The sequence below is a fragment of the Cydia amplana genome, chromosome 27 (assembly GCF_948474715.1).
Source record: "Cydia amplana chromosome 27, ilCydAmpl1.1, whole genome shotgun sequence".
NCBI classification, from domain to species: domain Eukaryota; kingdom Metazoa; phylum Arthropoda; class Insecta; order Lepidoptera; family Tortricidae; genus Cydia; species Cydia amplana.
The window spans coordinates 4,505,668-4,533,488 of record NC_086095.1 but is presented as its reverse complement, the minus strand read 5'-3'; the positions used below and the strand labels follow the sequence as shown (position 1 = coordinate 4,533,488).

The window sequence follows — 27,821 nt, the reverse complement described above, 5'->3', positions numbered from 1 at the left end:
ATACTATTTTTCTCCTCGACAGAGCCGGAAAGCGGCAACTTCATTTAGCGCAGTGGGCTGAAAGTTGACGCTTTCCGGCCGGACAGAAAATTTCATTTTTCATCTAATACATAAATAAGTTGAATGTTTTAACATAATATCTAATAATCAAAATTAAGAAATTTAATTAATTTTCAAATCGTAATACAAAATTGATGAATGATTTATCTTACTACTTATTTGCTGTTTAATATTAAGAATGCACATTCTAATTTAATACAGTGATGTGAGTTGTATGCTACGTACAAATAGTATCTAGTTATGTATGTACGATTCATATTAACCGATTGCCAGTCAAAGGAATTTAAATCTGGTAGGGTGGTTGTAACAATTTCACTTTGATCACTCATATTTTTGCATTTAAGAAGTTAAGAAAACAGAAAAAAAAACTATTTTAGGTTAACATTTGATTCAAAATTATTTACCTATTTACGATAATTTTTCGTCAGCGAGTAATTTTTCAATTTGTGCCATTGTTACAACTGTCCCCATACCGTGGTCGGTTGTAACAGTGATGGGGGACGGTTCTAAGACCTACAGTAGTTATCAGACGTAAATTTTGTAGCAATTTCTATCTTTATTTCATTTTTCCTTCCCTCGAGCTGTATATGATGCAAATGACATCTAATTTGCATTCAGCCTTAACACATTCATTGCCACCCAGCCAAACAAGACATCCGCGCCAGCCACAAAAAAATCGTCATAAAGCTGTAGTACCACGATCCCGACTATCGGGTCGTCCGGCCTGGGAACGAAATCATAAAACACTCGATAGTCGGGTTTTCGGCTGAATGTGTTAAGTAATATCTAATCTAAATGGCAGCCAGTAACAGCTGTGCTACATCCTCTCTCGGCGACCGCGCCGCAAGCTTCATAGTGACAGTTTCCCCTCCAGCAACCAACTTTCCCCTGACCAACACTGGCGCCCCTCCCCTAAATATACCCTGCGCCCTAATCTCCTTTACAGCATCCCCTGACACTGAAGCTTTGGGCAGACCTAGATGTTCACACACAGCAGACACGGCATCGTTTATATTGTTCTGTGACAGACCAAATGTGTCGCTAGCTTCTGGTGCGTTCGCAGCCCTATCCCAAATCTGCTCCCAATCATCCGTCGCTGGGCGCGCTCTGATCTGATCGCTGCAACCTATACCGAACTCTTCTAGAGGGTATGAATCGGCGTAACCCTCATGGGAGTCAGGAACTCCTGATGTGGGGTCACAATCGCGTACTGTGAACTCCAAAGTCGCTCCAAACAGTCCCAAGCTGTCTATGAAAGCGCTTGGGAATTCTAAGATAAGAAACACGCTTCCAGGTTTGTCGTATTCAAGCTTTTGACACGGTACGATGGATTTCACCTCGTATTCCGGTGGCGTTTCCAGACGTACGTGAACATGCTCTAACAGCTGATCATTTAAGGTGTTGACACACTCAAACTGTAGGATAACATGTCTGGCGAAGATGTGTTTTAGCAGACGGACTCGATACTCAGTCTCTGCTTCTGTTAAGTCAAATGGAGGAACTGTCTTAAAGATTGGACCGAGACGCTCAATTCCTGGCAGTTTCGAGAGTTGCTCGGAGTACAACTCCTCGATAGATACTGGTGCAGGCTTACGGACTTCAATTTCAACGACAGCCTCCTTACTCTCCTTTGGTTCTTCCTCTGTAGGTACAGCCATGATGTCGAAAGGTTCTTCAGGGCGTGTAGCCAAATGATCGCGCAACGCACGCTCAAGCAGTACTGGATTCGGCTTGGGGACATTCACGATGTAATCGTTGATAAGTTGCTGGTCACCAGTATCCAAAATCGCGGAGTAATATATAGCTCTGTCACGTACTTCATCATCATCATCCATTTGACATCTTGAAAGCAGGACTCTAATATTGGGAAGTAGCTCGGGTCTTTGAGCTCCGAATTGAGCAACAGCTGACACAGCAGCTGCCCTTACCGGCCCGGATTCAAGAATAACTCTGTTGTAAATAAAGCGTATGTAACGCGAAGGTTGACGCGATTTTGGACCTTCACGGCCGAGCAAATGCAAGATACGGACGGCCAAAGCCGTGTGCTCGCAATCTTCAATGAACTCGCAGAGATGCGCTAGCCCTGGTTCCTTTGCGTCTGGGTTTTCTTCGACCAGTGCTATAATAGCATCCGCTATAGCCGCCTTGTATTCCAAACCTCCTTCGTCTCTTAACATACCAGCCAGAAATGCTGCAAGGGATTGATGTTTCCTTGGGAACTTGGTGCATAATCGCCTTATAGCTCTTACTACGACAATCTTAAACTCATCAGAGATCTCCGATACAAAACTAGAGATCTGCTTCATCAGTCTGTCTACCGAACTCTCCGCACCAGTAGCTAGCAAAGTTGTGACCGCTAGAGTAGCTACAGAGCGATTCGGATCTGAAATCAAGTTCTCCAAATCAACCGCACAGGCTGCGACTGCTGTGGGATGTTTAGCGGTAAGTCTGGCTAAAGTTCTAGCTCCAGCCAGTCTTAAAGAAGCTTTGGAAGATCCACAGAATAGTTGCAAGACTGATACAGCCGGGGCTAGGTCCCTAGCGGTTTTCCTTAGGTTCACAACCGCATGGGCAGCCTCGTAAATGACCATTTCTGACTTATGTCTAAGACAGCACTCAATAAACTCGATGTAAGGTTGTGACGCGTCTGATTCGTCGTCCTCCACCAACTGAGCGGCCAGGCGGATAAGTAGGCAGAGGGCATAGGGGGACTTTAGGGGGGCGCGAGCGAGACGAGTGACAAGTTTGACGGTGGAGAGTTTGTCGTTCCTGCGCGAGCCGGCGACGACGCCGAGCGCGTGGTACGACACCATGGCGTTGTCGGAGCTGATGGCTTCCTGGAAAGGTAAAAATTAACATTTATACAAAAAGATAGGTAAGATAATAATAGTACTTAAAGATGCCACAAGTATTTTGTGACTCAGTTAAACAAATAATATTATTATTATTATTCCGTTTAAGACAGGCAGCTTATTGTTGGTACATCTAAATCATAGTTCACTTACTTAGCACAATTTTACTGTTTAGAATTAGACTGTTTTTCACTGATTAAATGTTATGCTAACGTTAATGCTAAAAAAATAAACTATAGTGATTAACCCTAGTTTCACCTGATAATGTGACAGGGTCTTAGATGTTTTTATAAAGCAAACTCATTAGTTTTACTTCAATAAGTAAAATTTAGGTAAAAGTGATAGTTGAAACAAAGTATTATATTTAGCGTTATTAACATACCTGAGCTTCATTGGCCCACCGGCGCACCAGATCGGGGGCGCTCGACGACAGGTGCAGCGCAGACACCAGAGCCGCTGAGCTCACCGCCGGATTCTTGTCCACAATAGCCTGTTTCATGTATCTCTCGATGGCTTGCAGCATCGTACTGTCCGTAATACTGCACAGGGCTCTGATAGCCGCCGCCCTGTACAAATCCTCCTTGCCAGTCATGTCTTTAGTCAACGAAGATGTCACTATGATGACATCCTGAGCCATACTGCTCAACTCTTTTATACATAAGTATACCATACGACGCAGCATAACATCTTTAGATTGGAACAACTTGGTGGTCGCGAAAAATGCATCGGTAGCTTCTTGGGTAGTTAATTTCTCTCCCTGGTTGAGTAGGAACAGTATTTTCGACAAAATATGCGTGCATTTTCGCGGATGGACCGAACTCTCGTTGAAGTATCGAGATTCTTGTAGCACGATGGTTTTATCGAGGTTCTGGTACGGGTTGCCGCTGCCATCCTCTTCTTCTTTCTTGTCGCGTTTGAAAGAGCTCATTTTGAGCTTTTTCTTGTGGGTTATTAGAAAACTGTGGGGCGCCGACGAATACACTTTACACGTCACTTCGATAAAAATGTCAAACCAACGTCAAAATTATTTCTTGTCAACTGGATGCGGAAATTTTGGCCCAATTTAAAGTAAACGATTGTCTATGAGCGTCCTGTTTATTTTTAAATATGCATTTGTTTACTTTTATCAACATTTATATCACTTTTAATTACCGATGGATTTCAAACAAAGAAGAATAGTCTTTGTCAATAAGCTACCTAAATAAATAGTGTACAATTGCTGTATAATTCAGAAACAAATTAAATTAAATTGAACGCGGCCTTAAGTCATGCTAAAAAAGTAAAAAAAAAAAGAATTTGTCTATAGAAAGCGGCGGTGCTCGGACGTTGGCGTTGTGCGACTTGTGCGTGCCAAATGTGCCAATTATTTTATTGTAGCTACTAGTGATAAAAGACGCTCAGAAATGCAATAAACTAGCTTGGAGTTTCGCTTCGGAGACAGTTTATTACTTCATTTGCTGTAGAACTATAATTTTAATTTCAAAATGGCTAACCCTGCCACTGCTCCAGTGGTAGAAGAGAACCCAGAAATTGTGAGTATTTCCGTGTATTTACCAAGAAATATCACATTTTTGTATAATCCTAAGGTTCATAAGATAATAATGGTTTTTACATCCAGGATTGGGGAAACGAGCGATTACAACGAGCGCAGCGGGCCGTAGAAGCAAACATATACGATGTGGATTCGTGGTCTCTGCTGATCCGTGAGGCTCAAACGCGGCCTATCAATGAAGTGCGGTCGGTGTATGAGAAGCTGATCACAGCGTTTCCGACGACGGGGCGGTACTGGAAGATCTACATTGAGCAGGAGGTTTGTTATTTTTTACGAGCGAGTCGAGCGACCCGCCCTGGCTTCGCACGGGTTAACAAATTATACATAAACCTTCCTCTTGAATCACTCTATCTGTTATAAAAAACCGCATCAAAATCCGTTGCGTAGTTTTAAAGATATAAGCATATATAGGGACACAGGACACGACTGTTTTATACTATGTAGTGATTGCCTGCACATAATTGGCACTGGAGGTTTTAAATTGTAATTTTGGAAATTAATGTCTATAACATAAACGCCGTCTTGTGTTGTGTGTCTTATAATAATCCATGCAAACCAGGGATGTCGCGAACATCCGCTATCGCATCCGCGGAACTTCCGCATTATTTTCAACGTCCGCATCCGCATAAAATCGATGCGGAGCTTATGCGGATGCGGATGGCGAACAAGTCGGTACAGGAATGTCTTAGCATCGGCGTAAGTGCTAGACTGCTAGGTAATTTAGTCATAAGCCAAAAAAACCTATTAGAAATGAGCAGTCAAGCGTGAGTGGGACGTAATGTACGGAACCCTTGGAACACGAGTCAGACTCGCACTTGGCCGGTTTTTTGAAATTAAAATTACTAAAATGTAATATTTGACTTTTTTTATGTACCTATCTTGACATCAGCATCCGCGGATGTGAGCCTTTAAAAATCCGCATCCGCATCCGCAGATGTCAAAAAATCGGCATCCGCAACATCCCTGATGCAAACATTCTATTAGATTGAGAATTTTATCAAAGCTGTGAATTATAATTTAACACTTGCTGCGGCAATTTAATATTTTGTTCAGCACAAGCTAACAGCACTTGTATTCTTATTTCAGATGAAGGCGCGAAACTTTGAGAAAGTGGAAAAGGTTAGTATTTCAAGCGTAAGTCTAAATAAAGGAGAAAAAATAAAACCTCTGCTCTATGCCGCCATATACGCTGGTACAGATAGACATGTAAAAATACATTTATGGACTAAGCATTTAAGCATGATAAAAAGTACAGATTTAAAAGTATAAACAATTTGTACTACTTTTTACATCTTCATAGAAGTCTTATATTACAAAAAATCTAAACCTTTTTTGGGCCATTACCCAATAAACTATAGTTTTAAGACACCATTATAAAGTCTATTTTTTTATTCGGTAGACTGAAATGACAGCTAATTGTATGAACATGAAATGTCATTTCATACTATTAACTGTCATTTCAGTCTACCGAATAAAAAAATAGACTTTAGCACAAGTTATGAAAAGCTAGTTTTTAAGAGATGAATTTAAGATTATTTTAGTGTCAGACAATAAAGATGGTACATTCATGATATCTTTTCTTTCGGTTAGGGTGTGTTACTTGTGTTCAGACATGTTGGAGGCGATTTTCTTTGGCAAATACACTTGATTTAAAAAAATGGGTCACTTTGAATGGATTTATCGATGTTCCTTATATTATGTGATATATTCTCCATATAATGTGGAAATTAACACTTATTATGTTTACAATGTTTGAATTAACAATTACATATTTATTTATTTAACTTTGGAAAAAGTTTATTTTCCTATTTTTACAATCTGGGGGTCATATCTGAAATGTCTCATTGAATAAAGTGTTGCCATAGAAGATCACTTTTGACATGTAATATCCCTATCTACCAGTATAATATGCAATATTGAATAAATGACTATACTGCAAATTTATTTAATTTGAATAATAAAATGGGCGCCTAACCCTTTACCGCATATGAAGCTATATATGGCGGATATGATATTCAACTTTATTGACAACTATTTAAGTTTAAACAAATATTTTTTTATTACATGACAGTAAGGGGCTAATATTATATCCATTTGTGAAAAATCTGTAATAAAGTGGGGCATGTGTATTGAACAAAAAATATAAATGGATTTCGAAAAATGTGCTCATGTTTTCCAAAAAATCCAAATAAGAATTGAGTTTTCATATTTTGCGAGATTTAAATCTGATTGCTAAGGTTGAAATTCTATTGACACGTAAGTATGTGGAACTGAAATCGTCCTATCCTTTACCTAGAAAAGGGTTAATTAGGGAATTAGGGGCCTCGTAGACTTGTCTAGGTACAGTCACCAGCAATAGTTGCTAAGCGGGCGAGGTGTTCAAAATGATCTTGACGCGATTTTATTGTTAAGAGAATAAGAGCGCGTTAAGATAGTTTTGAACACCTCGCCCGCTTAGCAACTATTGCTGCTGACTGTTCGCATAGGGTAAGTAATAAAAACCGATCAAGTGCGAGTCGGACTTGCGTTTCATTACCCAATTTTTTAACAATGTATTTATTTATGCAAAAATTTAGACCCTAGAGTTAGTAGTTCGGACAGACATACAGACTGACGCATGAGTGATCCTATAAGGGTTCCGTAATTTTTCCTTTTTAAGTACGAAACCCTAAAAAATTGTGGGCTATAAGCTTACCGCATCACGCTCACGTCGCGCTGACCTTGTTCTACTGTTAAGGGTTTACAGATCTTCGATTTTTTTACATTAGGAAAGACGATATCAGCCTTTGGACAATATTACAGGCAAGTAAATTGTAGTACCTAAATGTGATTAGTTTTCTAATATTTTTTATTTATTTTTTATAATATTTATAAGTGATGATTACATTATTTCATAAATTAATAAATACAATAAAAAAAAACACAAACAAAGACACTAAAACTACCTGAAAATAAAAAATAAAAAAGCACACTATTAATAAACTAACCTACTTATCGCCCCCATTCCGACCCCCACCCAGCCCAAAAGTGTCAAAGATACTAGCGGAAATCTACATGTAAGTTTTCTAATTAGTATTGTTTTTAAAACGCTTTGTGTCTCTATCACACTTCCCATACTCTTCCATATTAGTGCAACAGTGACAGTTGCGTTTCGATCGCTAACGGCCAGAGTTTAAAATAACTAAACTATGTGATAAATAGATAATAGAGATGTAGGTAGTCAGATAAGTATATTTTTGTGCATCTTCTGATAGCGCCTATCTACGATAGATTCATCAAGGACCGAAGCCTTATATTTACAATGGTAAAAAAAAATAGGGATGTAACGATACCGATACGATATATCGGCATCGCCGATTTAAAAAAACACCCGATATCATAACAAAATGTAAACAACCCACAGTAAGGTATTTTATTGGGCAAGAATATTCTTCACCTCAATTTTAACTTGATGTGTCAAAACTTACGTAAGTTTTACTCCTTCAACATCCCGGTTCATAAATGGGAGGAGCTTGCCGAGGACAGAGACAAGTGGCGCAAACTGGTCTTCGACGGGCGTAAAATTCACGACGACGCTTGGTTTAAGACACTCGCAAGTAAGCGATCCAAGCGTCATCAGCCCGACACTTGTTCGCCACGGGTACATTACACCTGCCAGGCCTGTGGTCGTGTTTGCCGCTTCCGTATTGGCTTACATAGCCACGAAAAACGTTGTCGCCCTACCTGACACTGTTTCAATAGTCTGTAATAGACTTTAAGGCCAATGATGACTACGATATATACGTAGGTATTACTCACTCAACGTAACGTGAAGCTGCTATAATCGTGCTACTTTGGTAATAGGAATGTATTTTTCAGTTTTTCACACTTCTTAAAATCGAGTGTCTATTAAACATAAGTATGTGTTATGTACCTATATAAAGGATATAATTCTTTATTTATTTGATTTATTAACTAACTACCAGGCTATCGATATCGGTATCGGTATCGCCGATTATTTACTTTAAATATCGGTATCGTATCGGCAAAATCATGTATCGTTACATCCCTAAAAAAAAAACTGACCGGCGATGGTCCTTATGTCTTTGAAATAAGGTTTATTATCAAGTCCGATTGTATCTATGTTTTATGTGAATGTCCATTAATTGTTTTTCTACTCCAGCACTTAAATGTGTCAATTAAATGACTGACAGTGATATCTAAAGCAATGTCATTTGAATGCTTTGTCTATAGGCTCATAAGATGACTGCTAGCAGTCATCTTATGAGTATAATACAACTGCTTTATTTTTTTTAAAGATACAAGTTCCGATCATCTTGATTGAAAGAGGTATGTTTTCATTTACAATAATAACTCTTTTTTTTTTAAATAATAACTCTTTTTTTTTTAAATAATAACTCTTTTTTTTTAAATAATAACTCTTTTTTTTTAATAATAACTCTTTTTTTTTAATAATAACTTTTTTTTTTTTTTTTTGCTGCAGCTGTCATAGAAAAAGTAATGTATGCAACAGCTCATAATTGGTTCTTAAAATTCTCGGGTCTTTTTTTTACAAAACTCGACTACGTCTCGTTTTGTAACTTCGACCCTTGAATTTTAAGAACCCTTATTATATCACTGTTGCATAAACTACTATTGTGTAGCTGTTCCAACGATGCCTGATGAAGATTCTAAACATCGAGCTGTGGCGGCTGTACCTCAACTACGTGAAGGAGACGAAATGCATGTTGCCGACTTACAAGTAAGTGCATTATTTATTAACCTTCATATATTTGTTCTTTACGCTTGACGCTGCAAGCATAAGCGTCAAGTTACTACGCCTTAACCTTTTCTACGCCATGTCAAACACAAAATCTGTCACTCAGACGCCACATCATTGAAGTGTCGAAACTGAAGTTGAACTTTATGGTCTTTATGTATATGCACGTAGGTCGGTATTGCTCTGTGGTCTGTGACCGATTAATCGGTCTTTGGCGTTGAACCTACGGTACGGATATATCGGCTATTGGCGTCCAAAAGGCTAAGGCAGTTGTCCCACCAAGAGCGAGTAAGCGATTAGCTATCGGCGATTTTCTCGCCCAAGAAACGAACAAAAGATAGGGATCCTGTGTTAGTAAAAGAGATATTTATAGTTCATCGCTGGCTGTTCACACTGCCGGCGAGAACACTCGCTCTACTAGTTTGTCGCCGAGATAAGAGCTCGCTCGGCGATTCTCGCTTGGTAGTTGAACTCAAGCTGCGAGGCCAATAGCCCGTCGCACTCGAAAACTCGCCTATAGCCGAGCGACAAAACTATTGAAGCTAACACTCGCTTCTCGCCGCTCGCCCACTCGTTTCTAGTTTATCGTTCTACTCGCTTATAGCTCATCGCTTGCGGTGGGACAACTGCCTAATAGGAGGCCTGGGGCCTAGGACGACCAAGGCTGCAAATCTGCCACTGCATTTTTTTTTCTGTTGTCCCAGAGAGAAGATGGCTCAAGCATATGACTTCGCCCTCGATAAGATTGGACTGGACATACACGCGTATCCAATATGGAACGATTACGTCACGTTTCTCAAGAGCGTGGAGGCTGTCGGATCGTATGCTGAGAATCAGAAGATATCTGCTGTCAGAAAGGTAACTATAGAAATATAAAAAAACATAGTAACTGTATAGAAGGTACAAACATATAGAAGATATCTGCTGTCAAAAAGGTAACTATAGAAATATAAAAACATAGTAATATTAACTGTGTAGAAGGTTCAAACATATTTTACTCCAGAAAGTTGCATCCTAACGGCTCGGCCACGATATTGCGCGACCGGCTGCGGTGGCGGCGGCACTCATAGGTGGGAACGGGAGGTCTGACTGCTGTGTCTCGCTATGATTGACGCCGCCGCCGCCGGTCGCGCAATGTCGTAGCCGAGCCGTAAGTGCTGTAAATCCCATATAGAGACAAGGCGTATTATGTTTGCTTTATAAATACAAACCTCAGTGATACCGTGTTACAGATGAAGTACATAACTGTTTTCCATCGTATTTTCTCGGAAAAGTTCGTATTTGCACAGAATAAATAATAGTACTAAGTACAGAAGACTCACTCTCTAACAAAACGCGTCTGTTACGATCAGCGCAGATATGGCCGCTAGGTGGCGACAGGGCCACGCGCGGCTTATGGCTTTCCCCAAAATTGGTGTGGAACGGATGTACTTTTAGCTACCTGTAGCAAAGTGACGAAATCGCGGAGTGAGACACGCCTGGTATTTGTCATGCTACTTCAGTCAACCTCAGTACTTTTTGTACCGAGACTGACTGAAATAGCAAGACACGTTCGTACGTTTCCGTGAAAATACGATGGAGAATAATAATGCACTACATCTGTATAGATTTTATTTCTTTTCCCAGGTGTATCAGAGAGCGGTTATCACCCCCATCATCGGTATAGAGACATTGTGGAAGGACTACATTGCGTTCGAGCAGAGCATAAATACTATTATTGGTAATTACTAATTTTTATAATATTTTAATGTCATGAATACGAAATATCATATTTCATATACTGGGTCAACCAAATGTCAGTAAATAGGAACAAAATAAACTATACTCATCCTTTTCTTTTGGGTGCTAGTACTAGTGTAAGACAAAGATAGTATGATTTTCTCTGTCTATGTTTGAAATCAAACAGACCTTTGATTTGACACACTATAGATATACTTGGTCAACCAGATCTTGACAGTAGAAAAAGGCGGCAAATTTGAAAAATGTAGTCGCGAAGGGATATCGTTCCATAGAAAATTTGAATTTCGCGCCTTTTTTTACTGACAAGATTTGGTTGACCAGCTATAGATTTGATATATGCCAGTCTTGGAGAACACAACCAAACGGAGACGCCTTTGTCTATAATTTTTTGTACAAAACAGTCTGCCGATTTTTGCGGGGGAAGGCCGCGTCAAATGGATACGTAACGTAAAAATATCCATGTCGAATAACTTCAGTCTATAAATTGTGTATGACCATTGGCCGCCTATTTTAGACAGAGGGGAACGCCTGTTAATGGCTACCCCGTTTGGCTATATCCTCTAAGATGCCAGTATTTCTGTGAATGAAAACGTCGTAAGAAAACCGGCCTATTCCCAAAGCTTCGATTTTTAGGGCTCATTTAGACGGTGCGAGAACTGCGAACATGCGAGTTTCATTACATTGCGTCATTTGATCGGTCGCCTGAATTGATGTAACCTCAATGGTCCGCAATGTAGCTAAAATCGTATACGAGTTCGCGCGCCGTCTTAATGAGCCCTTAGTGTAAGGCCTGAGTGGACGCTCATGTTGTGCGTGCAGCGGGGCGGGGCGTGCGGCGTGCATGTTAAACGAATGCGCACGTATAGGAGCGGCCTTAGTGCACGCTGCTCACATCACGCGCGAGCACACAGCCACGCTGCACGCCGCGCCGAGCGAGCGTCCACTCAGGCCTTACACTTAGGGTTCCGTAACGCTAGAATGATGATCACTTTTTTAGGGTTCCGTACCCAAAGGGTAAAAACGGGACCCTATTACTAAGACTCCGCTGTCCGTCCGTCCGTCCGTCCGTCCGTCCGTCCGTCCGTCCGTCTGTCACCAGGCTGTATCTCACGAACCGTGATAGCTAGACAGTTGAAATTTTCACAGATGATGTATTTCTGTTGCCGCTATAACAACAAATACTAAAAACAGAATAAAATAAAGATTTAAATAGGGCTCCCATACAACGTGATTTTTGACCGAAGTTAAGCAACGTCGGGCGGGGTCAGTACTTGGATGGGTGACCGTTTTTTTGCTTGTTTTGCTCTATTTTTTGTTGATGGTGCGGAACCCTCCGTGCGCGAGTCCGACTCGCACTTGACCGGTTTTTTTTTTAATTGAACAGCCGAAAGAATGGCCATGGAGCGCTCCCGTGAGTACATGAACGCGCGTCGCGTCGCCAAGGAGCTTGAGACTGTCACGCGCGGCCTCAACAGGAACATGCCCGCCACGCCACCTACCGTCGACCGAGAGGAAATGAAACAGGTATATATAGTTTGTAGCTTTCTAATAGACCCCGAAGGCTAATCCTATTGTCTATTGTTCAGTAAAACCGCACTTGCTACTTACCTGCAAAAAAGGGTCTTGTTTATTCTAATTGGCACCAGCGCGGGCTAGTCCAACGCTCAAAAAACCAGTGTAGGTGCGCTCTCCGATAACGCGCCTTTGTTACGCATCTCGATGACACATTTTAGACTGGTTCTGTAGCGTTCGACTCGCCGGCACTCAGTAACCGAAGTACCGATTTTTTATGCAGGTGGTTGTGGCACGTGGCACGAGCGGTTTTTCTTAACAATAGACAATAGGATTAGCCTTCGGGCTCTATTAGAAAGCTACAAACTATACTTCTTCTTCAGTCGGTCCCTCAATACTGAGGATCGTGACATCATGTCCTTCTGTTGAAGACCAGGTTCCTCCATAGGGTTCTGTTTCCCGCCAAGCGCATGGCCTCGTGCAGTTTTAATTGCATAGGTGCCGTAATTTGAGGTATGTACTATGGGGTCCCGTTGTTTCCCATAAAGTTTCAAGTCATAATGTATTGTTTCTCATATTGTCAATAGTCCTTAAACTGGAACCGTTAGCATTTCAGGATTTTTGTTAGGTTATCCTATAGATAGGTTAGGTTAAGGTTTGTTTTATGAAAAGTGAAAAGTGACGCGTTTCTGAACCAAATGAATTATGACTAACGAGAATGCGGGAAAACAGTATTGTTTTATGACTGAAAATTGTTATGGACAATAGAGACCCATGTACTATGTACTATTTTATTTTATACATGTATTCGTTGTTTCGTTAGTCTTTAGAATCGGCGAAATAGATTATGTCAGTAAAAAAGATAGACATAAATACGTGAGTAAAAGGAGTCTACCCTCAAGAGAACGCATTTTAAAATAAATTTAAGTAACAATTAAAAAAAATATAGTGTAATTACATTACTAACGTAGGTTATAACATTTTCCTGTGAGCTGCAAATTGGCTACACGACATAAAATAAATGTATAGATCTTTAAGACACATTACATTAAGGACATACCCCTTTTGGCGGACATATTTGTATGTAAAAAAAATGATAAATAATAAAGAACTTTCTATTCTATTCTATTCTATTCGTAAACATTGATGTGTAACCGAATGAATGGAAACTGTTTTGTGAAAAAAAACAGATGACTCGATTCCGACCGGCTTTCCGCATTTAAGGGTGATGTTAAGCCGCCTTTACACCTGTAAATTTTACTTACGTAAGTAGGGACAAAGCTATTTGTTAGAATGAGATAACCAAGGCCCGTACTTTTCATGCCGTTGACATCAATTTGACGTCACGCTGCATATAGGATGATCCCAAATAGTTTTATTGTAAATATTAATCATTAGTCGTCAATCATTTTAATCATGTACAAATTACTTCAATAGTTTTCGTAATTTATAATTAAAAACGGATATCTGTTGCAAAAGTCGTGTAAAGATGACATTGTGCCTATTTACATTTTTCCAACAATACCTAACAAATATACCTATATAAAATTTTAAGTAAAATAATTATGTATTATTTTAATCTGACAGCTCATTGACAGCTGCAGTTAAGAAAAAAAATAAAAAAATAAAACGTTTATTCAGAAATCTTGCTTACAACTAATTACATAAATTCTTCTGCCAAACCACAGAGTGGTTTGTTGGCAGACGAGGCTCCTTTATGTTTATGCAAGCTAGGTAGTTGACAGGTAACTTAAACGTAGGTATCTACTTAACCCTTTACCGCATGCGCAACTATTAAAGTTCATTTTTAAACAAATACTTTTTACTTATGACATGAAGTAAGGGGTTAACTATATTCTTAGCGTACAGTAAAAAAAAAAAGTTATTTAGTTGAGTGACAATAAGATAAAAGTCAATTAAACATCGTACTGATTATTTCAAGTATCGATATCGGTTATCTGCAGAGGTTGTCATAATGATTAATTATGACAAAATAATAATTGGAATCATACTCTATGCAGCGTGACATTTTTGCGTCAACGGCATGATAAGTACGGGCCCTGGAGATAACAATATTCATGTCTCATTCTGTGGTATAGCTGTGTCCCTACTTACGTAAGTAAAACTTAAAGGTGTAAAGGCGGCCTTACGCAACTTATCAAACAAACAAAAGAACAAAAAAAAAACAAACAATAATTTATTTATGAAATAAAACTATTAAAACGGATTATATCGCGTATATTGAATTTATTCTACATCCCGACGTTTCGAACCCTTTACAGTTTACAGCGTTCGTCACCCGAAACGTCGGGATGTAGTATAAATTCAATATACGCGATATAATCCGTTTTAATAGTTTTATTTCATGAGTAACTATGGTATCATCTTGGGTCGTCCCATTCGTTTTTCGTCAAGTTCTTAAATTAGTCCTATTCTGCTTTCGTCACTCATTCTACATTGAAAGCCACCGACGATTGTGACGAATGTAGAATGAGTGACGAAAACAGAATAGGACTAATTTAAGAACTTGACGAAAAACGAATGGGACGACCCAAGATGATACCGTAACTATCGCGGTAACCGAAGACAATATTAATAATTTATTTGCAAAAAAGGGTAACGTTCACAGGTCTTAATGTAAGTAAACAGTAGGTTATTTCACCTTTTCGGCTGTATACAACAGCATGCAAATCCATGAAGGCATCTTGCAGTTATCGAAGAACTAGCAAGCCAAATTAACTCTGGCTTGCCCAACAGGCATATTTTATGGACTGCCACTGGTACTTGCCTTGTTTGCAGCCTTATTATTTTACTATTATTTCAAACATTTTAATCACAGTACAATTTCAGGTGGACTTATGGAAGAAATATATAACCTGGGAGCGTTCTAACCCGCTCCGTTCCGAAGACACGGCTTTGGTCGCTCGTCGAGTCATGTTCGCCATAGAACAGTGCCTCCTGTGCTTGGCACACCACCCCGATGTTTGGCACCAGGCTGCCCAGTTTCTGGACCATTCCGCGAAATTGTTGACTGAAAAGGGGGTAAGTGCTCCTATAGATACCAATGTATTGTATAAAACTTGTATTGTGCCGGCTTGCCTAATTTGTAACAATAGGGATGATGACACATGTTGAATTTTATAACAAAATCTAGTAAAATAGATAGCAAACGAGCAATTTATCACAATAATGTGGATATTAAAATAAAATATTGAAAAATTACAAAATTACAGGACCTGAAAGTTTCAAAATTTAAGTTTTTTTTAACTTCCAAAAACGATACGAGTAAGGGTACCATTCGATTCCTTACATTTCATCCAAAAAAATATTTTATAGCAACTATATACATAAACGCAATATTTCACCGACAAAAAACGCAATTTTCTTGTTTTGTCCATACTACAAGATGGGCGATGACGTCACGGCCTCTGGCCGTTTTGTATAGGGCGTTTCGCGAGTGAAGTGCGATTGTCGGACTTTGACTACAATTTCTGACTTTTGTGTTACTTTAATGCAATGGGTCCCATATAGACATTTGATCCTAAAAACAAACCCGATCGATTGATACCATAAAAAAAAATAGTCATGTAGCCTATTAAGGGCCTTATGTTAGTAGTTATTTGTTTTACAAAAGGGGGCAAAGTTGTTGTTTAACCGCTCGTGCTAATATTGATACCCGAGCAAGTGAAAGATTCCAAAATTGAACCACGACGGTAGCGAGTGTTTCCAAAAATGGAAACGCTATCTTGAGCGTTGCGAGGCTTTCAAAGCATGAGGGTGAAACAAAATTTACCCCCAAGTGTAACACGAAAATTTACACCACACCAACCCGAAGAAAATATTAACTGTAAGATATCAAACAAATGTTATTAAATATATATCATTCGAAATCATCATTTAAAAGTCAATTGAACCAGCAAACATAAGAAAACAACCCACATATATGTGACTTATTTGGTGATTTTTCAAGGGTGATTTTTAATAAAGAGACATGTCAAGGTCGCTTACCTTCTTTCTAATCCTAAAAAACGAACTATAACTGTTATATACAGTGTGGAAAGATAAGTCGGGCCCTGGAGGGAAACTACCTTAAATCCTTAAGCTGGCATTTCACTTAAAGGAGACATTCCTTTATTTTTAAAAAGAAACAAAACTGAATTCAAAGATTTTCTAAAACTCGCTTGCCTCGCCCGGGACTCGAACCGACTAAAAATTCCATAAAATAAAAACTCGCAATTTTATTCTACTAGTCGATACAGTTAATGTTAATGGTAACGTTTCTCCAAGAAACATTAGGTCTTAAACTCGTCTGTCGTACAAAATATCCATAAAATGTAATATTTAGTACTCAAGATTTTTTAGACAAGCCAAATTGAAGAAAAAAAGAAAAATACTTTGAATGCAGTTTTGTTTCTTTTTAAAAATAAAGGAATGTCTCCATTAAGTGAAATGAGCCAGCTTAAGGATTTAAGGTAGTTTCCCTACAGGGCCCGACTTATCTTTCCACACCACAGACAATCCAACCTCTAGACATAGCATAGTCGCGCTACCCCCTCTGCCACACATACGGTAGCGTTACTCCATCTTCGAGTCAATCCCGTGCCGTGATTGGTCCGTGTCTTTGAACGGACCAATCACGGCACGGGATTCGCTCACCTCGTCCCCCCGCACCCCCGTATTTTTGGCAGCATCGGTTTCATGAAAGAATTGGCCTAAGCTCAGTCTAGAGGTTGGATTGTCAGTGTTCCACACTGTATATTTTAGATTTTAACCCTTCCAGGACTCGAACGCGGCGCGCCTGTTTTCCGACGAAGCGGCAGCGGTGTATGAACGCGCCACGAGCGGCCCTCTCAAGAGGTCCACGCTGTTGCACTTCGCGCACGCCGACTATGAGGAAAGCCGGCTGCATTACAATAAGGTAGACGCGCCGGCAATTATTAACTTTGACATTTAAAAATAAACCTAGATATTTGTATAATATTAATAACCTTGGTAACCGAAAATGACATTTAATACGGAATTTAATTTCTCGAACATTATTTTAAGTGTTAAGTTAAATTAGATATGCATGCATTATAATTGGTATACTCACTAGAATAAAATACATATATATAAGTAGGAAATTGGGTACCTCATAAGTACTAACATTATGCGCCCTACCCGGGTGTCATGTACTGACTACATTCTACTAACATCTTCTGTAATGCACATGACTTTTAATGTTAAATAAATGAAATGAAATGAAATTCAATTAATTAATTCAATTATTTATTTAAATCGAATCCATAATTGATCCATAATTGTTAGTACTTACAACAAATCTTAAAATTAATTAAGGTTAGTGACATTCAATTACAAACAATACAAAATAATAATAATAATAGAACCAATAATAAAACTACAAGTACTCAAAATTTTATAGAACTAGATTAACTAGGCAACCTAAATGCACCATTTCTCAGCGTCTGTGGCTGCCACATGCAGTCTATTCCAGTGCATGAGCAGTGGTGCATCTACCCTACCTGCCAACGTTTTCAGGATGCTATTGGTACTGGCAATGGATTCCCTTACTACATTACCGGCCTAGGCCGTAAAATGACTGATTGCATGTCACACGCCACGCATGTTCTAAAAGCACTATACAGTCGCCATCGGATATATCGGAGCGGCCAAGGTGCTCACAAATATCTGAACACGCCTCTATTGTCAACGCGTTAGAGTGCGTGCTCATATATTTTTGGTGAGCACCTAGTGGCCGCTCCGATATATCTGATGTACATATATACTCCGACTAGACATTTACATCTTGCTTGTCTTCTCTTTGGCGTTATAAATTGCAAGTCACCCGAATATCTTTATTCTAAAATAAATATTTCTTCTTTTCACAATCGACACGCCACAAGATCTACTCGACGTTGCATTTTAGAAGTACACCCTCATAGGACGATTGCCTTTACCGGTTGTTTCCGTTATCTCGCGACCAAATGCTGGAATGATATCCCTCCGCCTTTAAGACAGCTTAAATCCAAAAAAACATTTAAAAATCACTTTAAAAAAATTCTTCTTGAAAAACAAACCGCTGGGATTCCATTCGGCTATTTGGTTGCAGATTTTAGGATATAACATGGTGGGGCTGGTGTCACACAACTAGGAGGCTTACACACAGTACACACGGGTCAATTTTTACCAATTTTTACCTATTATCTAAGTATTTTATCAAAAATTATCACACGACATGCACAAATACTCACACTTACACTGTACGATTGTTTCCGACGTACGTAAATACTTCTTCGTAAATATATTCTTTGTTGTGACCTGGGTCCCGGCAGAAAATCAGTGCTTTGCTCGAAAGAGCGAAGCGTATCACTGAGCCGTGACCCTTTTGTCCTGCTGCAACGCACACAGTTTGTACCTACCTACCTACTTTTATTAAATCTTACTTTTGTACCTACTCATTTCTATGTTATTTTCTTTGTTAGTGTAATAATATTTTTTTTTTTCCTTTTCTTCTGTTATGATGATTGTGTGTAAATTTATATTGTGTGTCATTGCAGCTGTCAAATAAATTATTTATCTATCTATCTATCTATCTATCCGGCCGGGATAAGAATCGACGACTCGTTTTGCTCGGGCCTTTATATCAAACTTTTTTTAAAACACATCGGCGGCAAACAAGCATACGGCCCGCCTGATGGTAAGCTGTCACCGTAGCCTATGGACGCCTGCAACTCCACATGTGCTACATGCGCGTTGCCGACCCTTTAAAAACCTGTACACTCCTTTTTAGGGTGCCGTACCCAAAGAGTAAAATCGGGACCCTATTACTAAGACACCAATGACCGCTGTCTGTCTGTCACAAGGCTGTATCTCATGAACCGACATAGTATAAATTTTCACAGATGATGTATTTCTGATGCCGCTATAAGAACAAATACTAAAAACAGAATAAAATAAATATTTAAGTGGGGCTCCCATACAATAAACGTGATTTTTTTGCCGTTTTTGCGTAATGGTACGACGGAACCCTTCGTGCGCGAGTCCGACTCGCACTTGGCCTGTTTTTTTTTAAGAACCCCATTAGTGTCACACTTGACCGGTAATTCTAATTTTTCCCGGCCAGCAATCCCCTATTATTGTAGTAATATACTATTTTCATCACAGGTACATCAAGTGTACACCCGCTACTTAGATATGGAAGATATCGACCCAACATTGGCATACGTACAGTACATGAAGTTCGCGAGGCGCGCTGAAGGCATTAAATCAGCAAGAACTGTGTTTAAACGCGCTAGAGAGGACCCTAGGTAAGACTTCACTACATAGTATAAAACAAAGTCGCTTCCCGCTGTCTATCGGTCCCTATGTATGCTTAGATCTTTAAAACTACGCAACGGATTTTGATGAGTTTTTTTGAATAGATAGAGTGATTCAAGAGGAAGGTTTATGTATAATTTGTTAACCCGTGCGAAGCTCGGTCGCTAGTTATGTTTAAAATAAACCCGCTCTACTTTTACGCTCTCGACACGTTTTGAATCAAGATTTAAAAAAAAATATGTGTGTTAGTTTGTATCTATAGGCCCTAGTTGCCTAAAATAAATGAGATCTATTCTGACTTCAAATAAGGTTGAAGCCCTGAAATTGCCAATATAATAATATATATATTGCTAATTACCTACCTAACCCTTATATTATACCTAAGAACTAATGTAAAAAGTAATGAAATAAATGCATTTGTATTTGTATTTGTAATATATAGTTTGCCCTATGTAATTTCAGGTCAGCCTACCACGTTTTCGTAGCGGCAGCCCTAATGGAGTACTACTGCTCAAAAGACAAAAATATCGCCTTTAGAATATTCGAGCTGGGTTTGAAGAAGTTCCCGCACATACCGGAGTATGTGCTGTGCTATATCGACTACCTGTCACATCTTAACGGTGAGTTAAATTATCATATCTGATCAAAAAAAAGCGGCCAAGTGCGAGTCGGACTCGCCCATGAAGGGTTCCGTATTTAGGCGATTTATGACGTATTAAAAAATAACTACTTACTAGATCTCGTTCAAACCAATTTTCGGTGGAAGTTTACATGGTAATGTACATCATATATATTTTTTAGTTTTATCATTCTGTTATTTTAGAAGTTACAGGGGGGGGACACACATTTTACCACTTTGGAAGTGTCTCTCGCGCAAACTATTCAGTTTAGAAAAAAATGATATTAGAAACCTCAATATCATTTTTGAAGACCTATCCACAGATACCCCACACGTATGGGTTTGATGAAAAAAAAAAATTGAGTTTCAGTTCTAAGTATGGGGAACCCCAAAAATTTATTGTTTTTTTTCTATTTTTGTGTGAAAATCTTAATGCGGTTCACAGAATACATCTACTTACCAAGTTTCAACAGTATAGTTCTTATAGTTTCGGAGAAAAGTGACTGTGACATACGCGGACAGACGGAGAGACAGACAGACATGACGAATCTATAAGGGTTCCGTTTTTTGCCATTTGGCTACGGAACCCTAATGACCGGTCCTAGATGTAGACCGCCCCCAAGGATCTCCACAGCGACTGGTCGGATGCTGTTCTCAAAAGAACGGTATCATCTTGGGTCGTCCCATTCGTTTTTCGTCAAGTTCTTAAATTAGTCCTATTCTGCTTTCGTCACTCATTCTACATTCGTCACAATCGTCGGTGGCTTTCAATGTAGAACGAGTGACGAAAGCAGAATAGGACTAATTTAAGAACTTGACGAAAAACGAATAGGACGACCCAAGATGATACCAAAAGAACGCCCCAAGACACAAGAACATCTTTGAGGTGAGTTTGAAAAAGTTCCCGCACATACCGGAGTATATGCTGTGTTATATCGACTACCTGTCACATCTTAATGGTGAGTTAAACTATCATATCAACTGAAAAATTACCTTTGCCACAGAATAAATAATAGTACTAGGTTACTAGGTACAGAAGATTCACTCTCTAACAAAACGCGTCTGTTACGATTAGGGCAGATATGACCGCTAGGTGGCGCAAGCGCCACGCGCGGCCTATGGCTAGGCACCAAAATTGGTGTGGGACGGATGTACTTGTACTTGCGACGCGATGAAATCGCGGAGTGAGCCACGCCTGCCTTTGCTAAAGGATCTCCACAGCGACTGGTCGTATGCTGCTCAAAAGAGAATCTTTGGGTTGAAATTTCTTGCAAATACCGGAGTATGTGCTGTGCTGCTGTGCTATATCATAGAGAAAAAAATACATAGAGTGCTCACTCCATACATCAGTTTTAGTACCAAAAAGACTATTAGCATCTAGCATCGAGTAGCGGAACTATCAGTACTGCTACTTGACAATAGATGTAGCACCGACCGGAAAGTCTTATGCTGTTGAGATAAGACTTTCCGGTCGGTGCTACATCTATTGTCAAGTAGCAGTACTGATAGTTCCGCTACTCGATGCTAGATGTAGACACTGAAATTAATAGTCTGAACTGATGTATGGAGTGAGCACTCTTGTCTTACTATATTTCTCTATGGCTATATCGACTACCTCTCACATCTTAATGGCAAGTAAACATTAGAGATGCAACGGATAGTTGTCTGGCCGGATACTGGATGTTCGGCCGGACCATCGGCCGGATATTCGGCCGGCGTAACTATACCTACCTACATTTCGGTTTCTCCGGCGCGCATTGTGCAGGTTTTGACCTGTTTCGTAGTGAACATCGCGCGGACTCGTTTCTAGATTCGAAATGAGTGCGCGTGCCACTGAGTAAGATGTTTAAATTGTTTTAAAATTATAAACGAGTACGATTATGGCCGACTGTTTCTTAATAGTAGTTTATGCAACAGTGATATAATAAGGGTTCTTAAAATTCAAGGGTCGAAGTTACAAAACGAGACGTAGTCGAGTTTTGTAAAAAAAGACCCGAGAATTTTAAGAACCAATTATGAGCTGTTGCATACATTACTTTTTCTATGACAGCTGCAGCAAAAAAAAAAAAAAAAAAAAAAAGGTATTATTAAAAAAAATAGTTATTATTAAAAAAAAAGAGTTATTATTTAAAAAAAATTGAGTTATTATTTCAAAAAAAAAAAGAGTTATTATAAAAAAAAAAAGGGTTATTATTGTAAATGAAAACATACCTCTTTCAATCAAGATGATCGGAACTTGTATCTTTAAAAAAATAAAGCAGTTGTATTATACTCATAAGATGACTGCTAGCAGTCATCTTATGAGCCTATAGACAAAGCATTCAAATGACATTGCTTTAGATATCACTGTCAGTCATTTAATTGACACATTTAAGTGCTGGAGTAGAAAAATCCAATTTGTTTACTCCAAAATCAAGTAAAGTTAGGTACTATCCGGTATCCGGCCGGATATTAAAATAGTGGCCGGATTGTCCGGATACCGGATAGTAACCGAATATCCGGTCCGGTCTAGTAAACATCACACGACGTTCTGTGAGCTATAGACCTCGCGAACCCCTATGGCTCTGCTATTTTGAAAAAAAAAAACAAAAGCCAAAGTACACACTCGTCGAGAGACCCCGAAACGGGCCGAGAACGAGTGTACATGCTGCTCTCTCGTCTTGCTCTTCTCCGATTGGAATGAAACGGTTTCGAGACTCGACGAGTGTGTATTGTCAGCAGCAGAAAGTTGCTAAGCGGGCGAAGTGTTAACAATTACCTTGACACACTCTTATTCTCTTAATAATAAAGTCGCGTCAAGATCATTTTGAACACCTCGCCCGCTTAGCAACTTCTGCTGCGGAATGTACAGCCGACATCAGCAGATAGCATATATTTCTCACCTGATTTTAAACTTTATTTTAATGTGATAGGGTTCAATTTCGCATTCCGGACACCATTATCATTACCATTTGGTTTCAGAGGACAACAACACACGCGTACTGTTCGAGCGGGTGCTGTCTTCAGGGAGTTTGAAGCCTGAGAGCTCCGTAGATATCTGGAACAGGTATAAATACTAATATTAGACTTATATCGACCGGGATATGAACTGTGATTACCTTTTGTATTGTTTTCGAGCTCCCTATATTATCATATCTCGGTCGATATAAGTCTAGTGAAACTAACCGTGAACCATTCAAAACTAATACTAATATTGTTATCTAGCACGACTCTTGAGAGTTCTTTATCTCTAGGCATTACTAATTTATCAGCGAAAATATCTGGGAGACCGAGCTTTGCTCGGAAAACATATAAAAACTCAAAAACGCGCGTTTGCCCAGAGGTAAGACCTAGCTAGCTAGCTAGATCGATATTTCGTCCCCGAAAACCCCCATTTAGCAAATTTCATCGAAATCGTTAGAGCCGTTTCCGAGATCCCCGAAACATATATATATAAATATACAAGAATAGCTCGTTTAGAGGTATAAGATTGTATCGGTGGTCTGTGCGTCTTTCATTTGGGCGAATTATCCACCATCCAAATGGCATACCACCATGCAATATCTCGCATACGTATCTTTTGCAAATGATTATTTAATATACTTACGACATAGAGAAATAAGTAAGACAAGAGTGCTCACTCCATACATCAGTTCAGACTATTAATTTCAGTGTCTACATCTAGCATCGAGTAGCGGAACTATCAGTACTGCTACTTGACAATAGATGTAGCAGTACTGATAGTTCCGCTACTCGATGCTAAATGCTAATAGTCTTTTTGATACTAAAACTGATGTATGGAGTGAGCACTCTATGTATTTTTTTCTCTATGCTTACGAGTACCTATGCCAAAATGGTCTTATGTGGATCCACCCAAAAAACCTATGCGAGTAATGAACTCAGTATGTTAGTTTCCCGCCTTTTTTGCAATAAATTAGTCGGGATATATGACACAAAAACTAGTGTACAGTCAGCAGCAATAGCTGCTACGCGGGCCAGGTGTTTAAAATTATCTTTACGCGACTTTATTGTTAAGAGAACAAGAGCGTGTCAAGGTAATGTTTAACAGCTCGCCCGCTTAGCAACTTCTGCTGCTGACTGTACTGCGGCCATAAATATTAGAGATGCAACGGATAGTTGTTTGGCCGGATACCGGAACTGTACCTATATTTTGAGTTTGGCAGGTGCGCGTCGTGCAGGTTTCGACCTGTTTCGTAGTGAACGTTCGCGCGGACACATTTCTAGGATCGTAACGAGTTTTATCATGTCATTACGTAGTAAGTTCGTTTATAGTTACAAGTGCGCGCGCGTATTTTTGTGTAAACAAATAAGTGTATTGTCTGACATTGGTTACGTATTCATTTCTATCTACTGTGTCGTTAGCATTATGACCGTGACTGTTTTTTAGATACCATTTTTTACCCCAAATTGTGTTAATATTACTATCCGGTATCCGGCCGGATAGTAGGTCACTATCCGGTATCCGGTCGGATACTAAAATAACGGCCGGATAGGCCGGATACCGGATAGTAACCGGATATCCGGTGCATCTCTAATAAATATTGTATTTTTGTTAGGTTTCTAGAGTTCGAGTCCAACATCGGTGATCTGGTGTCCATCGTGAAAGTGGAGAAGCGTCGGCAGGCCGTGCTCGAGAAGGTACACACTGGCAAAACTACTAACACCCGACGACTTTCTTTTTATTTAAAATAACTACTAACACCCAACAACTTTCTTTTTATTTAAAATAACTACTAACCAGGGATGTTGCGAACATCCGCATCCGCATCCGCAACCGCGGAACTTCCGCATTATTTTCAACATCCGCATCCGCATCCGCATAAAATCGATGCGGAGCTTATGCGGATGCGGATGTCGAACAAGTGGGTACAGGAACATCTTAGCGGCGGCGTAAGTGCTAGGTGATTTCGTCATTACCTATAACGAAATCGTCTAGATCCAGAAAAGTCGGCCAAGTTACTGTTTATTAAATATAACGCACCTATATTCTTTCTCAAATACTAAACGTTTCGTTTTTTTTAAATAAAAAAATACTAAAAATGTAATATTTGACATTTTCTAAGTACCTAATCTTGACATCCGCATCCGCATCCGCATCCGCGGATGTGAGCCTTTAAATATCCGCATCCGCATCCGCGTCCGCGGATGTCAAAAAATCTGCATCCGCAACATCCCTGCTACTAACATGCAACGAGTTTCTTTTTATTTAAAAAAAAACACTGGCAAAACTACTAACACGCAAGGAGTTTCTTTTTATTTAAAAAACACTGGCAAAACTACTGACACGCAACGAATTTCTTTTTATTAAAAAAAAACACTGGCAAAACTACTAACATCCAAAGACTTTCTTTTTATAAAAAAATCATAGAATCAACGCCATCCATGAATTCCGTAAGGCTTTTTCAATGGTTTTTGACATCCTTCTTGAAAATGAAGCCTACATACCTGAGGCCACTAAAATTATACTTACAATAAGTTTTTTATTTTTTGCGCCAACTCTGTGGATAACAATTATTGAATGAAAATACAATATGAACATTAAATTTTTGTTGTCAGATCAAAGAGTTTGAAGGCAAAGAGACAGCACAACTGGTAGACAGATACAAGTTCTTGGACTTGTACCCTTGCAGCATCCAGGAGCTCAAGTCCATCGGCTACACTGAGGTGAGACTTAGATACAAGTTCTTGGACTTGTACCCTTGCAGCATCCAGGAGCTCAAGTCCATCGGCTACACTGAGGTGAGACTTAGATACAAGTTCTTGGACTTGTACCCTTGCAGCATCCAGGAGCTCAAGTCCATCGGCTACACTGAGGTGAGACTTAGATACAAGTTCTTGGACTTGTACCCTTGCAGCATCCAGGAGCTCAAGTCCATCGGCTACACTGAGGTGAGACTTAGATACAAGTTCTTGGACTTGTACCCTTGCAGCATCCAGGAGCTCAAGTCCATCGGCTACACTGAGGTGAGACTTAGATACAAGTTCTTGGACTTGTACCCTTGCAGCATCCAGGAGCTCAAGTCCATCGGCTACACTGAGGTAAGACTTACATACAAGTTCTTGGACTTGTACCCTTGCAGCATCCAGGAGCTCAAGTCCATCGGATACACTGAGGTAGGATCTATTTTGATTTATTTAACCTTTCATATGTATACCTTGACTGGTCTGGCCTAGTGGGTAGTGACCCTGCCTGTGAAGCCTCGCTCCTGGGTTCGAATCCCGGTAAAGGGATTTATTTGTGTGATGAGCACAGATATTTGTTCCTGAGTCTTGGGTGTTTTCTATGTATTTGTATATTAGGGTTCCGTACCCAAAGGGTAAAAACGGGACCCTATTACTAAGACTCCGCTGTCCGTCCGTCCGTCCGTCCGTCTGTCACCAGGCTGTATCTCACGAACCGTGATAGCTAGACAGTTGAAATTTTCACAGATGATGTATTTCTGTTGCCGCTATAACAACAGATACTAAAAACAGAATAAAATAAAGATTTAAGTGGGGCTCCCATACAACAAACGTGATTTTTGACCGAAGTTAAGCAACGTCGGGCGGGGTCAGTACTTGGATGGGTGACCGTTTTTTTGCTTGTTTTGCTCTATTTTTTATTGATGGTGCGGAACCCTCCGTGCGCGAGTCCGACTCGCACTTGGCCGGTTTTTTATATATATCATTGTCTGAGTACCCACAACACAAGCCTTCTTGAGCTTACTGTGGGACTTAGTCAATCTGTGTAAGAATGTCCTATAATATTTATTTATTATTTATTGCATTAAAACGCTTTTTTGCAGGTGGCGTCAATGTCTAACAAGTCTTGGGCTCTCGGCGGACCATTAGCCGGGATATCGCCTGAACTGGCAGCCGTTATACTCGGGCAGAAGTAAGTTCGTCTACATATTTTTTTCTACAATTGTAAGGGCTAATTTAGACGGTGCGCGAACTCGTATACGATTTTAGTTACATTGCAGACCATTTAGGTTACACCAATTCAGCCGACCGATCAAATGACGCAATGTAATGAATAATCGCACCGTCTAAATGAGCCCTAACTTATTCTTCTTTCTCGCGCTATCCCAGCATTTTGCCACAGGAGCCTGGGGTCCGCTTGGCAACTAATCCCAAGAATTGACGTAGGCACTGGTGGTTACGAAAGCGACTGCCATATGACCTTCCAACCCAGAGTCCACTAGTCCTTATTGACAAAAAAAAACCGGCCAAGTGCGAGTCGGACTCGCGCACGGAGGGTTCCGCACCATCAACAAAACATAGAGCAAAACAAGCAAAAAAACGGTCACCCATCCAAGTACTGACCCCGCCCGACGTTGCTTAACTTCGGTCAAAAATCACGTTTGTTGTATGGGTGCCCCACTTAAATCTTTATTTTATTCTGTTTTTAGTATTTGTTGTTATAGCGGC

At 39.7% G+C, this 27,821-nt stretch overlaps 2 protein-coding genes across 2 annotated transcripts in view; one reads left to right on the top strand and one right to left on the bottom strand.

Annotated features, from left to right (window-relative positions):
- Positions 1-843: 843 nt before the first annotated feature.
- LOC134660458 (coatomer subunit gamma-like) lies at positions 844-3,909 on the bottom strand. Its single transcript, XM_063516207.1, has 2 exons — positions 3,295-3,909; positions 844-2,897 (listed from the first exon to the last, which is right to left on the bottom strand). The coding sequence occupies exons 1-2, from the start codon at positions 3,838-3,840 to the stop codon at positions 852-854; spliced, it is 2,592 nt and encodes an 863-aa protein (XP_063372277.1). The 5' UTR covers positions 3,841-3,909; the 3' UTR covers positions 844-851.
- A 365-nt stretch (positions 3,910-4,274) lies between these two features.
- LOC134660512 (protein suppressor of forked) overlaps positions 4,275-27,821 on the top strand; it is a 31,341-nt gene continuing 7,794 nt past the window's right edge. The window contains exons 1-15 of the mRNA XM_063516284.1: positions 4,275-4,444; positions 4,531-4,722; positions 5,551-5,583; positions 9,108-9,205; positions 9,928-10,081; positions 10,850-10,943; positions 12,348-12,487; positions 15,326-15,517; positions 17,256-17,393; positions 19,640-19,782; positions 20,255-20,412; positions 23,373-23,457; positions 24,968-25,049; positions 25,968-26,075; positions 27,197-27,285. Of these exons, the coding sequence (XP_063372354.1) occupies positions 4,397-4,444; positions 4,531-4,722; positions 5,551-5,583; positions 9,108-9,205; positions 9,928-10,081; positions 10,850-10,943; positions 12,348-12,487; positions 15,326-15,517; positions 17,256-17,393; positions 19,640-19,782; positions 20,255-20,412; positions 23,373-23,457; positions 24,968-25,049; positions 25,968-26,075; positions 27,197-27,285 (1,754 nt within the window). The 5' untranslated portion in view covers positions 4,275-4,396. The remainder of the gene's footprint in view (positions 4,445-4,530; positions 4,723-5,550; positions 5,584-9,107; positions 9,206-9,927; positions 10,082-10,849; positions 10,944-12,347; positions 12,488-15,325; positions 15,518-17,255; positions 17,394-19,639; positions 19,783-20,254; positions 20,413-23,372; positions 23,458-24,967; positions 25,050-25,967; positions 26,076-27,196; positions 27,286-27,821) is intronic.

Bases quoted from the DNA above. Each gene is read 5' to 3' on its own strand.
- LOC134660458 (XM_063516207.1), bottom strand. From the start codon at position 3,840: ATGAGCTCTTTCAAACGCGACAAGAAAGAAGAAGAGGATGGCAGCGGC. The intron at 2,898-3,294 runs GTATGTTAATAA...TTACCTTTCCAG, and splicing joins GGTGGGCCAATGAAGCTCAG to GAAGCCATCAGCTCCGACAA.